The sequence below is a fragment of the Podarcis gaigeae genome, assembly GCF_964106915.1.
Source record: "Podarcis gaigeae genome assembly, chromosome: 6".
Classification (NCBI taxonomy): domain Eukaryota; kingdom Metazoa; phylum Chordata; class Lepidosauria; order Squamata; family Lacertidae; genus Podarcis; species Podarcis gaigeae.
In genome coordinates, this window is record NC_139682.1 from 88431476 (window position 1) to 88445032 (window position 13557).

Genomic DNA, 13557 nt, shown 5'->3' on the forward strand with positions numbered 1-13557 from the left:
AGGCTAACTAGGCAATGCTTTTTAAAAAAACATTATTAAATTTTATTTATACTAGGCCTAACTAGACCTAACTAGGCAATGCTAATGTTCACACACACACAGAGAGAGAGAGAGAGAGAGAGAGAGAGAGAGAGAGAGAGAGATGTACTCAAACTTTCCTTTCTCCATTGGAGAGGGCGCTCTTGCGCGCTCTGCGTTTCGGAGCAGCCGCGCCCTCGGGTGGATCCGCCCCGACGTGGGCCGGGCTTCCCGGGCAACCCTTCGCTCTTGGCCCGGGGCGGCGCTGCGTTTCTCGGCGTGCACTTGCTGGGCGGCAGCGGCGACGGTGGTGGTGAGTCCGGGTCGACGGGGCGGGCGGGCGGACGGGAGGACGAGGGTCTTCGGAGCCGGGCAGAGCTTCCCGCAGCCGTGCGCCCTGCTCGGCCCTTTCCCCGGCTCTTGGGGCCCGGTGTCCCCTGGCTCAGCTCGGGCTTCGCGGGCCAAATTCCTCCCGCCCCGTCCGCCGGGGCGCTTTTGCCCTTCGCGGGCGGCTCCCTACCCCGGCGGCGGCGAAGCGGCTGCTGGCGGCTCCCGGATCTCGAGTGCGAATCCTGCCGGCTGCAAGCCGCTGCCATTCGGGCTGAGATTGTGGCGAGGCTTGACAGCGCGTCTGTGAAAACGGCAGGGCTTGTGATCAAATAGCATAGAGATCATAGGGGTGCAAGGGGGCCCTGGGCATCATCTAGTCCAGCCCCCCTGCAATGGCATTAATATGCAGCTGTCCCATGCGGGGATCGAACCTGCAACCTTGGCGTTCTCAGCGCCACGCTCTCACCAACTGAGCTCAACATGCCAGAAGATGGGGCTTTTGTCCAGGGCTGGCAGGATGCTGCCAGCCCCTTGCCCGGGCTGGGGGTGGGGGGGGGGGGCGTCCTTCAGCAGGGTGTGTCTTGACTTTCAGCCTTGTGGAATGAGCAAGGGCTGTTAGAGTTGTGCGTTGGCGGCAAGTCGGTTCCCTCGCATAATTTTGCCCCAAGCAACTGGTTTGCGATTTCCTAGTGCTGTTCCCATTCTCCGAAACCACATGCTAGGCTTTTCACACAAGCAGTTGACTCAGTGGAGGGGCTTTCTCCCCTTTGTGGCAAACGGACACCTCTGGAATGAAGTGTGGGCTTGACCTGATATGTTGTTGTTGCTGCTGTTTAGTCGTGTCCGCCTCTTTGTGACCCCCTGGACCAGAGCACGCAAGGCACTCCTGTCTTCCACTGCCTCCCGCAGTTTGGTCAAACTCATGCTGGTAGCTTCGAGAACACTGTCCAACCATCTCGTCCTCTGTTGTCCCCTTCTCCTTGTGCCCTCCATCTTTCCCAACATCAGGGTCTTTTCCAGGAGTCTTCTCTTCTCATGAGGTGGCCAAAGTATTGGAGCCTCAGCTTCAGGATCTGTCCTTCCAGTGAGCACTCAGGGCTGATTTCCTTCAGAATGGATGACCTGATATATCTGGGGCAAATCACGCCGGCTGCCACCTGCTCCGGAGGACTGAGCCTTGCAAGGGAGGTGGGCACGGCAGTTCTACAGTTTAACTTGCTGGGGTGAAAGGACATCAGGTTGCAGATAAGCCGCCCCTGTGTGTTTGGACTTTGCACCTTAACGCCTCTTGGTGGGGCAACTTTACACAAGGTGAACTCGCTCGCTGTTGCTTTTTCTTCCAGACCAGGCCTTCAAGTCCCTGGGCCCTCAACTTTGCCCAGACTTGGCTGCCTCACGAAGTGCAATTTCCTTTGTCACTGAGACATAGTAGAGGGAAAATCCTGCAAAAAGCCAATCTGTGCCCCAGAGCACTTTATAGCTGCCTCCTGGCATCCTTTGATCTTTGTCTTCCTCCTTTCCTGTACTTCAAGCTTAGGCGGTTCCTCTGGGTTCATCGCTGGGGTTTTCAGCCTAGGATTTTTGCTATTGTGGGAGGGGGGTGTTGCTTGCGAAAAGCCTCCCTTGAGTGTATTGATTTCAACATCATAGGCAAGTTTGGCAGATACCCGGAGATCTGGGGTGGTTGGTTAAGACAGAGTGGAGTATCTGGCATGTTTGATGTAGGCATTTGGAGATAGAGAATGCCAGGGGGAAACATGCCAGTAGTTTGAAACAGTGCTTGCACCCTGGCGCATGGATGTGCTTCAACAGCAGCTCTTCATTCTTCGATCCTGCAAGGACTTGTTGCAAAGGCATCAGCTGTCTGTCTGATCTGAACATGCGCAGATTGACACAATAATCTAGAGTCAGGGGCATTTTGGGGCACATTAATTTTATTAACAGCCACTAAAATCAGACATTGCCCTCATGGGGCTTGTTTATGGAGGAGAGATAAGATTGTTGGCCTCTGGAAAAATAGTGCTGGCTCTCATTTCTGACTCCTCAACAGTAATGTTGATGGCTCTAGCGATAATAGTAGAGAAATAAACATGTTTTTCATGGGGGTCAGAAAAATGGCCGACAGCAGAATCGATAAATCTCAGGAGGGAAGGAGCTCAGTGGCAGAGGCACCACCACAGAAAAAGCCCTGTTGTTACTTGCTGTTTCATTATGTTTGCATTGCTTGTTGCGTTGCTTTAATTATTCTTAAACTATAAGCCACATTTGCCATTTTACAGCTGAAAGAAGGAACTGAAATTACTACAAGAAAAAGGGGATAAAGAAATAGGTATAGGCCATTGCCCAAAATGAAGTGAACTGCCTGGGGCTACAACTCTACACAGTGGTACCTCGGGTTACATACGCTTCAGGTTACAGACTCTACTAAGCCAGAAATATTACCTTGGGTTAAGAACTTTGCTTCAGGGTAAGAACAGAAATCGTGCAGCAGTGGCAGCGGGAGGTCCCATTAGCTAAAGTGGTGCTTCAGGTTAAGAACAGTTTCAGGTTAAGAACAGACCTCTAGAACGAATTAAGTACGTAACCAGAGGTACCACTGTAGTTACTTACTGAGGGAAAATTCCACTGAATTTTGCAGGTCTTACTTCCCAGCAAACATGGAAGTCAAGCTGTGTAGGGAGAGCGAAAGAGCAGAATATGTCCTGGGAGGAACATGCAGCTGATCTGCACCAAAACTTTGTGCATTTTAATTGAGGAGGAAACAGAGAATGTGGGCTGCAATGCAGACTGTGCTCCCACTCTCCAGAATATCAGCAAGGCTCGTCCCTTAACCCCACTCCGTCCCTTAACCCCTTTGGTGGTTGCAACTCACCCCGGTTCTGAAATTAAGACTGGAGGTCAGCGAATTCGGGAGGAAGGCAGCAGAAATGCAGGTTGAGTAGAAGTTAATTAAAGGCACAGATAGTTCTGTTTACAATACAGTGGTACCTCGGGTTAAGAACTTAGAATCATAGAATCATAGAGTTGGAAGAGACCACAAGGGCCATCGAGTCCAACCCCCTGCCAAGCAGGAAACTTAATTCATTCCAGAGGTCCGTTCTTAACCTGAAACTGTTCTTAACCTGAAGCACCACTTTAGCTAATGGGGCCTCCCGCTGCTGCTGTGCCGCCGGAGCACGATTTCTGTTCTCATCCTGAAGCAAAGTTCTTAACCCGAGGTACTATTTCTGGGTTAGCGGAGTCTGTAACTTGAAGCATCTAACCTGAAGCATATGTAACCCGAGGTACCACTGTACATTTCAGTATGTTCTTCTGACCCCTTACACCCAGTGCCGATATATCAAGGGCTTTTGGCATCTTTTCTCTACTTGGAGTTAGGGTAGCAATGGAACTGGAAGCCGGCTTCTGCTGTGTTGTTGCTCTGCACCCTTGGTATTTCTCACGGATCCCTTTCCTATTGTGCTCAGGGCCAGGAGGCTTCTTGCTGTGACCTGTTGTCTGTCTCTTGCTACCAGAGTGATGGGTGCTTGCCCACTCTGTGTCTCTTGGGGAGCGGGGAGCAATTCTGATTCTTGGGCTTGAACTAACCTTCCCCTTTCGTCCTCTCCTCAGTGCCAAGATGGTGGTTCTCTCGAAGGAATACGGCTATGTGATTCTCACCGGTGCTGCCAGTTTCATCTTGGTAACACACCTTGCCATCAATGTGGGGAAAGCCCGCAAGAAATACAATGTTCAGGTGAGTTGCTGCATCACGACTCTGGGAAGACAAGAGTAAAGACACAGCTTATCCAATATAATCTGATCATTCTGCTTATTTCCTGTGGGGTCTGTTCTTCCTTTTTTCAAAGAACCATGTTTTTTCAGACCTCATGGCCAGTGGCATGGGATTTCCCCCCTTTGCTGGCTGGAAAGTGGGTGGGTTCCCTCCCTTTCCTTTGGTGCGCTCTTGAGTAAGCCATGTGGAAATGGAACAATGCAGGCAGCTATTGCTACTTTCTGCCAGGTGACATGCTGCCTCAGTGGAACCGCCATAGTCAAAGGCAGTGTACCGCTGAGATGGCTCCTCCCTTCATGTCCTGCTTGCAAACGCCCAAATAGCACTTGGATGGCCGTTGGTGGAAACGGCCTAGATAGACCTTGAATCTGTTCCAGTTCTGGTGTTTGCACGCATTATGTAGGCAGGCCTTAAATCCCCCACGGAGAGCCTCAAGGTCCATGAATAGTGACACCCTAGAGGTCCTGGGACCTAAGGAAGTCAGATTAGCCTCAACCAGAGCCAGGGCCTTTTCAACACTGGCTCCAGCCTGGTGGAACGCTCTGCCTCATGAGACCAGGGCCCTGCAGGATCTGATTTCTTCTTTCCACAGGGCCTGTAAGACAGAGTTGTTCTGCCTGGCCTTTGGCTTGGAGCCAATTTGATTCCCTCCCCCTCTTTCTTTTTTTCTTTTCCTTTCTCCTGTGATGCGGGAATTTTGTTTTTAAATTGTATTCATTCGACTTGTTTTTATTATTGGTTGTTAGCCGCCCTGAGCCCAGCCTTGGCTAGGGAGGGCGGGGTATAAAAAAAAATTATTATTATTATTATTATTATTATTATTATTATTATTAAAGGTGGCTCAGGGCATCCTTGACAATAGATTTGATCTTCACATCATAGCTCCCAACTCACTCTGGTTTTTCAATCTGTGAGGACTTGGGCAAGGAATTTGGGAGTTGGCTTTTGCAAACGCCCACAGCTGGCAGCGCTGCACAAATGTTTCTAGTCTGAAAGCTGCCGCAGGGGGAACGTGCAGTATCGCCGCTCTTGCTAGTGTGATTCTCAGCTGCTAGCATCGCTTGGGGAGAAGATGAGCCATTTTGCAGGGGTCTCCAAAACAGAGGAGTCTTGTTAGAGACCCTCCGCTCCAATTTGTGCACAGAAAAAACTTCCTCTCCTCTTCCTGGAAGGCTTTGGTTGGGAAGGAGGCCAGAGGGTGTGTCTGCTCTGCTCTGCGTTGGTGAGTCATAAGCCCCTCTAAAAACAACTGGAGCCGGGCTTTGTGAATGGTTTCTCGTGGCTCAGGGATGGGTGGGGGACTTCAGCCACAAGACTGGCAAGCCGTGTCCCTACCCCTCCTCTTCCTTGACACTCTCACTTCTGTGTTAGTTAACTCCTGCAAAGAGCCTTTGAAATGCACTTTGCAGGCAAACATAAAGGGAGAAGAAGCAACTTGGGAGGGGAGGGTTGCTGCTGTTGTGTTTGGGCTCTTATTCCCCCTTGTGGCGGATCACCTGGCTTGTCTCACCTGCTACTGTTTGCTGAACCTTTTGTTGACTTTTGCTTGAGATGCCATGGCTGCTTCTGGGTCTGGGGAAAAAGAGAGTTTCTTCCTCTGCTGCCATGGTGGGAAGACTTGTAGCAGAAGGCAAGGGAAAGATGGAAGGAAATAGCAGGAAAGTCTCGTACAGACACAAAGTTTTAATTCACCCACCTGACATGGTATGTCTATGAATGTGTTTCCGGCAAAGTGCAAAACAGAAGCCCAATCAGTCAGTTGCTACCATGGCTCCATTCTGTGTGTGCCCATTGGGTATGGGAATAGAGTAACACATTGATCACTAGGTAGCACGTGGAAAACGTAAATGGCTCAGGACCGCAATACCTCAAGGACTGCCTCTTTCCATATGAACCTACCCGGACCCTGAGATCATCTTCTGAGGCCCTCCTTCGTGTGCCTCCTCTTGGAGAGGTCCAGAGGGTGGCAACACGAGAACAGGGCCTTCTCAGCAGTGGCTCCCCGTCTGTGAAATGCTCTCCCCAGGGAAGTTCACCTGACACCTTCATTATACACCTTTAGGCACCAGGCACAAACATTCCTTTTTAACCAGGTCTTTGGTCAACCTGATTGACATCCTATGCCCTTTTAAAATGTGGGTTGCTTTTTTGTGGGGGGCTATTGGGTTGTTGTTTTTATTTTTATTATGTATTTTGTGGTTTTATATTTTGATTTTATTCTGTGAACCGCCCTGAGACCCCCGGGTATAGGGCGGTATATAAATTACAACAACAACACTACTTTTCTCCTCCAACTCCACAGTTGATGAGGTGTGGACATTTACTCTCTCTCTCTCTCTCTCTCTCTCTCTCTCTCTCTCTCTCCCCCTTCCCCCACTAACCTTCCTCAAAAGTACCCAAACATGTACAGCACAGACCCTGAAAATGGACATCTCTTCAACTGTATCCAGAGGGCACACCAGAACACGTGAGTAGCCCTCGGCACGAGGAGTTTAATTTTGGTTTCTTAAGTGTTTAATGCCTCGACTGGTGCAGCTGCTGCTGTTTTGGGAAACCATTCTCAGTTCAGCAGTCCCTGCCGTGCTGCCTGTAGCAGCTGTGATAAAAAACACTTGAGGAAATCCATATTCGAAACGCCTGTCTGGCCCCCTGCAATGCAGGAATCTCAGCAAAAGCATCCCTGAGAGATGGCCATCCAGCCTCTGCTTAAAAACCTCCAAGGAAGGAGAGTCCACCGTGTTCCTAGGGAGTCGAATGGCCCGTACCATCAGATACTTCTTCCTGGTGTTTAGCTGGAATCTCCTTTCTTGTAACCTGAAGCCCTGGGTTCGAGTCCTGCCCTCCAGAGCAGGAGAAAACAAGCCTGTTCCCTCTTCTGTGTGTCAGCCCTTGAGATTGCCTTTTGACTGTCGAGTGTCTTGCTACGGCCAGTGGCTTGTCAGCAAAAGGCTTGTCGGAGGCAGGTTGTTCAGAAGTCTGCATTGCTGGAGCACAGAGCTCATGCAACAGCCAGGAAGGTGGGTTACGGAATCCCGGGGAAATTTCCAGCTTGTGGAAGCGAAATTTTGCTGACCTTTCCTGCCGAGAGAGAGCATGCGATTCCTACATCAATATATGTTGGGAGTCCCTGTCTTTGGACCTTTGCACATCAACTGTGTACCTGCCTTGGCCTTCATCTCCTCCCCTTTATATACCAGTCCTTGATATTCTGCTCTGAACCTCCTCTTACTGTATTTTTCGCTCCATAAGACGCACCTGACCATAAGACACACCTAGTTTTTAGAGGAGGAAAAGAAGAAAAATAATACTCTGAATGAAACAGTGGATGTATAATTTTTGTGGTTTATGCTGTGGCAGCCTCCTTTATCGCTAGAGTCCCTTATCTCCCCTCCCGATCACTTGCTGCTCAGCGGCTTTATTTCAACACCCCCTTCCCTCTTTCTAAAAAAAAGAAGAAGCATGATCTGCTTTTCGCCCCTGGGCAATTTGGCTCCAGGTACCATGCATTCACTCCATAAGACGCACCATCATTTCCCCTTACTTTTTAGGAGGAAAAAAGTGTGTCTTATGGAGCGAAAAATACAGTAATTCATGTGTGCACATCCCAGAGGTTGAAATGGGGAAGATGCAATAAGGGATATACTGTGCAATAAGGGATACACTCCATGGTGCCCTGACAGAGCTGCAGAGGCCCGACTTTCCCGTAACAGGAAGGAATCATTGCAAGCGTGCAAATTATTCAGGGACAGCTGTGAAATCTGCTGCCTTCTTCCTTGCATTCTCTTGTGAGAATGATGTCCTGGTCTCTGACACCAACTGGTAAGAATGAGGGAGCTCATTCCAGGCCATTTAAAAACAGAAACAAAGCCACAACGCACACACCTGTCTCTGTCCTTGCAGGTTAGAAGTGTATTCCTCCTTCTTATTCTTTCTTGGAGTGAGCGGAGTCTACTTCCCGGTAAGTACCAAGATGAGAGACTTGGGGGTTTGTTTTTCCCCAGCCTGCTCAGTGGGAGCAAAGCCCGAGAGTGACTGCGAAGCCCAAAGTACTTGATTCCATGCTATAGTTTCTCTGGAGAAGAGCTCAGGAACACCCACACAGTGTGGTGTGGTGGTTAAGAGCAGTGGACTTGTAATCTGGTGAACCGGGTTCGATTCCCCGCTCCTCCACATGCAACTGCCGGGTTACCTTGGGCTAGTCACACTTCTCTCTGAAGATTTTAATGTTTAATAGGTTATTGTATTTTAGTCTTCTGTTGGAACCCAGCCAGATGGGTGGGGTATAAAGAATAAATTATTATTATATTATTATCTCTCTGCCTCACTCACCTCACAGAATGTTTGTTGTGGGGGAGGGAGGAAAAAGGAGATTGTTAGCTGCTTTGAGACTCCTTAGAGTAGTGATAAAGCAGGATATCAAATCCAAACTCTTCTTCTTCAAATCTGGTATGCCTCGAGGGGACAAATTCTACTTTGAATCTCAAAGTAAGAACAAAGGGCAGTCTTTACAAGAGGAAAACATATCTTACTGAATGTCTCCTTGTCTGTTCATCTGCCGTTCTCTTCTCCATAACTGCTGTTCTCTGAGACAGGACCCCCCCCCCTTCCCGGCCTTCTGCCAGTCTTCAGAACCACCTTAGTTTTTTCGTTTCCTCCATTCCTTTGGGGGGGGGGATCCTACAGAATGCAGGTATCAATTGTTACGCTGTTCCAATGTTAGAATCTTACAGAAACAGCTGCTGAATTCAGGAAATGAAGAAGGAGAAGAATTTATTATTTATATCCTGCCCATCCGGCTGGGTTTCCCCAGCCACTCTGGGTGACTCCCAACAGAGTATTAATAGTAATAATAAAAAATTAATAGTAATAATAACAAGTGATAAAACATCAAACATTAAAAACTTCCCTAAACAGGGCTGCCTTCAGACATCTTCTAAAAGTAAGGTAGTTGTTTATTTCCTTGACATCTGATGAGAGGGCGTTCCACAGGGTGGGCGCCACTACCGAGAAGGCCCTCTGCCTGGTTCCTTGTAACCTCACTTCTTGCAGGGAGGGAACCGCCAGAAGGCCCTCGGAGCTGGACCTCAGTGTCCAGGCAGAATGATGGGGGGGGGGGGGCGGGAGACGCTCCTTCAGGTATACTGGGCCGAGGCCATTTAGGGCTTTAAAGATCAGCACCAACGCTTTGATTTGTGCTCGGAAACGTACTGGGAGCTAGGTCTTTCAGGATCAGAATCTGGTGAACTGGGTTTGATTCCCCGCTCCTCCACATGCAGCTGCTGGGTGACCTTGGGCTAGTCACACTTCTCTGAAGTCTCTCAGCCCCACTCACCTCACAGAGTGTTTGTTGTGGGGGAGGAAGGGAAAGGAGACTGTTAGCCACCTTGAGACTCCTTAGGGTAGTGATAAAGCGGAATATCAAATCCAAGGAGGACCCCAAAACTCCTTTACAGGAGAGTGTAATCAAGTCCAGAAAAGGCAGTTGACCAATTTCCTGGACACGGGAACCACCGCTTAACTGGGTCTCTGCCTTCTCAGGAGTGAAACGCAGCTTATTGGTTCCCATTCTGCACTCCACTGTGTCCAGGCAGCTGCTCCTGATTCAAACGTTGCCATAGAATTGTTGCAAGGGACCCCAAGGGTCATCCAGTCCAACCCCTTGCAATGCAGGGATCTCAACTAAAGCATCCATGACAGATGGCCGTCCAGCCTCCGCTTAAATACCTCCAAGGAAGGAGAATCCACAGCCATCTGAGGGGAGTCCATTCCACTGTCAGAACAGCTCTCAGTGTTGTCATACTGATGACCACTCCCTCCAAAGCCTGTTTAATAATAATATTATTATTATTATTAATACCCCGCCCATCTGGCTGGGTTTCCCCAGGCACTCTGGGCGGCTTCCAACAAAATATTAAAATACAGTAATGTATCAAACATTAAAAGTTTCCCTAAACAGGGCTGCCTTCAGATGTCTTCTAAAAGTCATATAGATGTTAAAACCAAACTGGGGACAAAATGGAAGCTGATGTCCTCTTCCCTGTTGCACATTCATATCAGTACCAGTTCTCTCAGTGAGCAGTGACTATTTATGCTTTTCCCTCCCAGCGGGTCGCTACAGGACTCGGTGCATCTTGGATCATCGGAAGACTGCTTTATGCTTATGGCTACTACACAGGAGGTGGGTTTATGGGGCTGGTTAAACGCAGTCCATTCGGCGCCTGCAGAGCTGCTCCGATTGGACAGTTTTCCTTGGATTCCCAATTGGATCTGTTGCCAAACTCTTCCATGCAGCATGCAAGAGCTTGGAAACCAGAGCAAACAGTTGGTAATCAAGAGGAACGGTCTATCTTATGCTTCCCGCCCCCATAAGGGAAGCTATGTTTCGAATGAAAATAGTGGGATTTTATCCCATTATGCCATGGGTAGGCAAACTAAGGCCCAGGGGCCGGATCCGGCCCAATCGCCTTCCAAATCCAGCCTGCAGACTGTCCGTGAATCAGCGTGTTTTTACGTGAGTAGAATGTGCCCTTTTATTTAAAATGCATCTCTGGGTTATTTGTGGGGCATAGGAATTTGTTCATTTTTTTTTCTTTCCAAAATATAGTCCGGACCCCCCCCCCCAAGGTCTCAGGGACAGTGGACTGGCCCCCTGCTGGAAAAGTTTGCTGACCCCTGCTTATGCAATGCCTTAACTCCATCCTTCTTTGCCAGAAAAAGAGAAAGCCCTATATATTCTCTGGAGCACATACTGAAGTGTTGACTCAAGAGTAGAGAAGCACGCTGATAATTTCATTGCTTTTTTTTTTTTTTTGCAAACTGCTTTGGGGTGGTGGTGGTGGTTGTTTTACAATCAAGCAGAATATAAATTTTGGGAAATAAATAAAATAAATATATTCACATATGGAACGCTAGATGATGTACACAGGGGATCTCAAGGTTGCGCACACACGCATCCCCCCCCCCAAACACACCCCGAAATCTCAAAACTACCAGACTTCTCCCCGCTTAGAATCAGCAAGGCTGCTGGTTTTTGTTATCAAATTTATTTATTTGCAAAATGCTTATAGACCACCATCTCATGCATAACATCAAGGCAGTGTGCAGCAATATTTTACAAATACCGTATTTTTTGCTCTATAAAGATGCACTTTTTCCCTCCTAAAAAGTAAGGGGAAATGTGTGTGTGTCTTATGGAGCGAATGCAGGCTGCGCGGCTATCCCAGAAGCCAGAACAGCAAGAAGGATTGCAGCTTTTAGAATATTTTTTTCCTTGTTTTCTTCCTCCAAAAACTAGGTGCGTCTTGTGGTCTGGTGCGTCTTATAGAGCAAAAAATGCGGTACATTGTTGTTCTTGTCATCCATCTGTCTTGAGAGACAGTGGAGTGCACCTTCCAGGGTGAATTCAAACAGCTGGAGAATCACAGTGCCTGCTGTGGCTGCAGAAACTGGTAACTCGTAACTGCTGCCTCCTGCATTGTTTTTCCTGCGTTAGCAGTACCAAAGTGACCTCTCTGGGGTGCAAGCCTGGGCAATGTGCATGGAGGTCCTCTCTGGAAGGTGTGAGAAGGAGCAGTCTAGGAAAGCAGAAATAGTAGTTCATGAACGTGTGTCCTGCTGATATTTGGCCGCCAAAGCCTCTTTTTGTATTGAAGCCTGTGTATTGCCTTTGATAGGATATCTTGAAGGGGACGGTAAAAAATTAAAACCTCATGTTTTAGAGCAGGCATAGGCAAACTCGGCCCTCCAAATGCTTTGAGACTACAATTCCCATCATCCCTGACCACTGGTCCTGTTGGGTAGGGATGATGGGAGTTGTAGTCCCAGAACATCTGGCGGGCCAAGTTTGCCTGTGCCTGTTTGCCTGTACAAAAGTTTACCTGTGCAAAGTTTGCCTGTACAAAACAACCACTGAGAAGTTTATCCTAGGTAGATTGCAGTACAGTGGACGCTCGGGTTGCGAACGTGATCCGTGCAGGATGCACGTTCGCAACCCGCAGCATTCACAACTTGCGTCTGCGAATGCATGGGTTGCGATTTGGTGCTTCTGCGCATGCACAAAGTGCGATTTAGCACCTCTGCACATGCTTGACCAGCAAAACCCGGAAGTAATCCGTTCCAGTACTTCTGGGTTTCGGCAGTCCGCAACCCGCAAAAACCCAATCTGAAGTGGCTGTAACCTGAGGTATGACTGTATACTGTGCACGCCAAATGCCCTTTCTCCATCCTGCACGCTTTGAAAGTTTTGGCACTCTGGCTGGGTAGCTGAAAAGACAGGCTTCTTGCAACAAGTGAAGCTGGGATATCAGCTGCTCACCTTGCTTCCCATACCGAGAGTGAGTCGTGTGAACCTCACCTTTTCCTTACAGATCCCAAGAAACGAAACCGAGGAGTCCTCGGCTCTTTGGCGCTTCTCGGATTGGCAGGGACCACTGTTTACTCTGCTTTGGTGCATCTTGGCTGGGTGTGCGATCACTAGATGACACCTCTATGGCTTCCTGGGAAGCCTTTAAATCTTTCAATAATGCAATTATATTTTAATTATAAAAAAATCAAATAAAAGCCAACATTAACCATAACTGCTCTTTTTCCCTTCGTTCTTGGTATGATCTGTTTATAAGCCTTATTCCTCTCCACACCAGACACTGTCCTGTGGCCAAGAGATCTAGCCCTTCACAGGCAGCACATGGTAAAAACTGTGGTTCTTTTTTAATTATTATTATTTATTGAATTAATATACTGCCCTATACCCAGAGTTCTCAGGGCGGTTCACAGATAAGATCACAATATATAAATTCAAAATAAAAACAATAACCCAATAACACCCTCCCAAAAAACCGACCCACATTTTAAAAGGGCATAGGATCAGGTCAACCAAAGGCCTGGTTAAAAAGGACTGTTTTTGCCTGGCACCTAAAGGTGTATAATGAAGGCGCCAGGCGAGCTTCCCTGGGGAGAGCATTCCACAGACAGGGAGCCACTGCAGAGCAGGCCCCGTTTTTCTGCTGCCACCCTCCGGACCTCTCGAGTTTGTGGTGCTTGGCAGAGGGGTGTGGAAGACCTGCCAGGGTGACCATGCCCTGTGGAATTGTATGCTTAAGAACATAAGACGAGCAGATCTAGTCCAGCAATTCTGTTCTCAGAGTGGCCCACCTGATGCCTCTGAAAAGCCCACACGGAGCCCATGACTGGGTCAGCGCTCTCCCGCCAACTGGTTCTCGGACGTACGTTGCCTGGGCCATAGTTTTAGGTACTGCCGTGGCATCTGCCTACCTGAGTTTCCCCATAGCTGCTCTCACACAGCATAATCCAACTTGAAATTTTATGACGAATCTTGGAGAGCGATAAACATGGTTGCTGTTCTTCAGACATGTATCGGTGGACAGCAGACTCTGTCCATGTCTGCCCTGCCAAGCCAAAATGCAGGATGCCACTTG

General features: G+C 48.6%; 1 protein-coding gene across 3 annotated transcripts; it reads left to right on the forward strand.

Moving 5' to 3' along the window:
- The first annotated feature begins 206 nt into the window (after positions 1-206).
- MGST3 (microsomal glutathione S-transferase 3) lies at positions 207-12699 on the forward strand. 3 transcript variants are annotated; one of them, XM_083744051.1, is made up of 6 exons: positions 207-325; positions 3961-4084; positions 6517-6590; positions 8024-8081; positions 10229-10301; positions 12490-12699. In XM_083744051.1, the coding sequence occupies exons 2-6, from the start codon at positions 3968-3970 to the stop codon at positions 12597-12599; spliced, it is 432 nt and encodes a 143-aa protein (XP_083600177.1). In that variant the 5' UTR covers positions 207-325; positions 3961-3967; the 3' UTR covers positions 12600-12699. The 3 variants fall into 3 exon arrangements, with proteins under 3 accessions (XP_083600177.1, XP_083600175.1, XP_083600176.1); XM_083744049.1 differs by having other exon boundaries at positions 228-331; XM_083744050.1 differs by having other exon boundaries at positions 249-328.
- Positions 12700-13557: the final 858 nt, after the last annotated feature.

Bases quoted from the DNA above. Each gene is read 5' to 3' on its own strand.
- MGST3 (XM_083744051.1), top strand. From the start codon at position 3,968: ATGGTGGTTCTCTCGAAGGAATACGGCTATGTGATTCTCACCGGTGCT. The intron at 6,591-8,023 runs GTGAGTAGCCCT...CTGTCCTTGCAG, and splicing joins CAGAGGGCACACCAGAACAC to GTTAGAAGTGTATTCCTCCT. The intron at 8,082-10,228 runs GTAAGTACCAAG...TTTCCCTCCCAG, and splicing joins TGAGCGGAGTCTACTTCCCG to CGGGTCGCTACAGGACTCGG.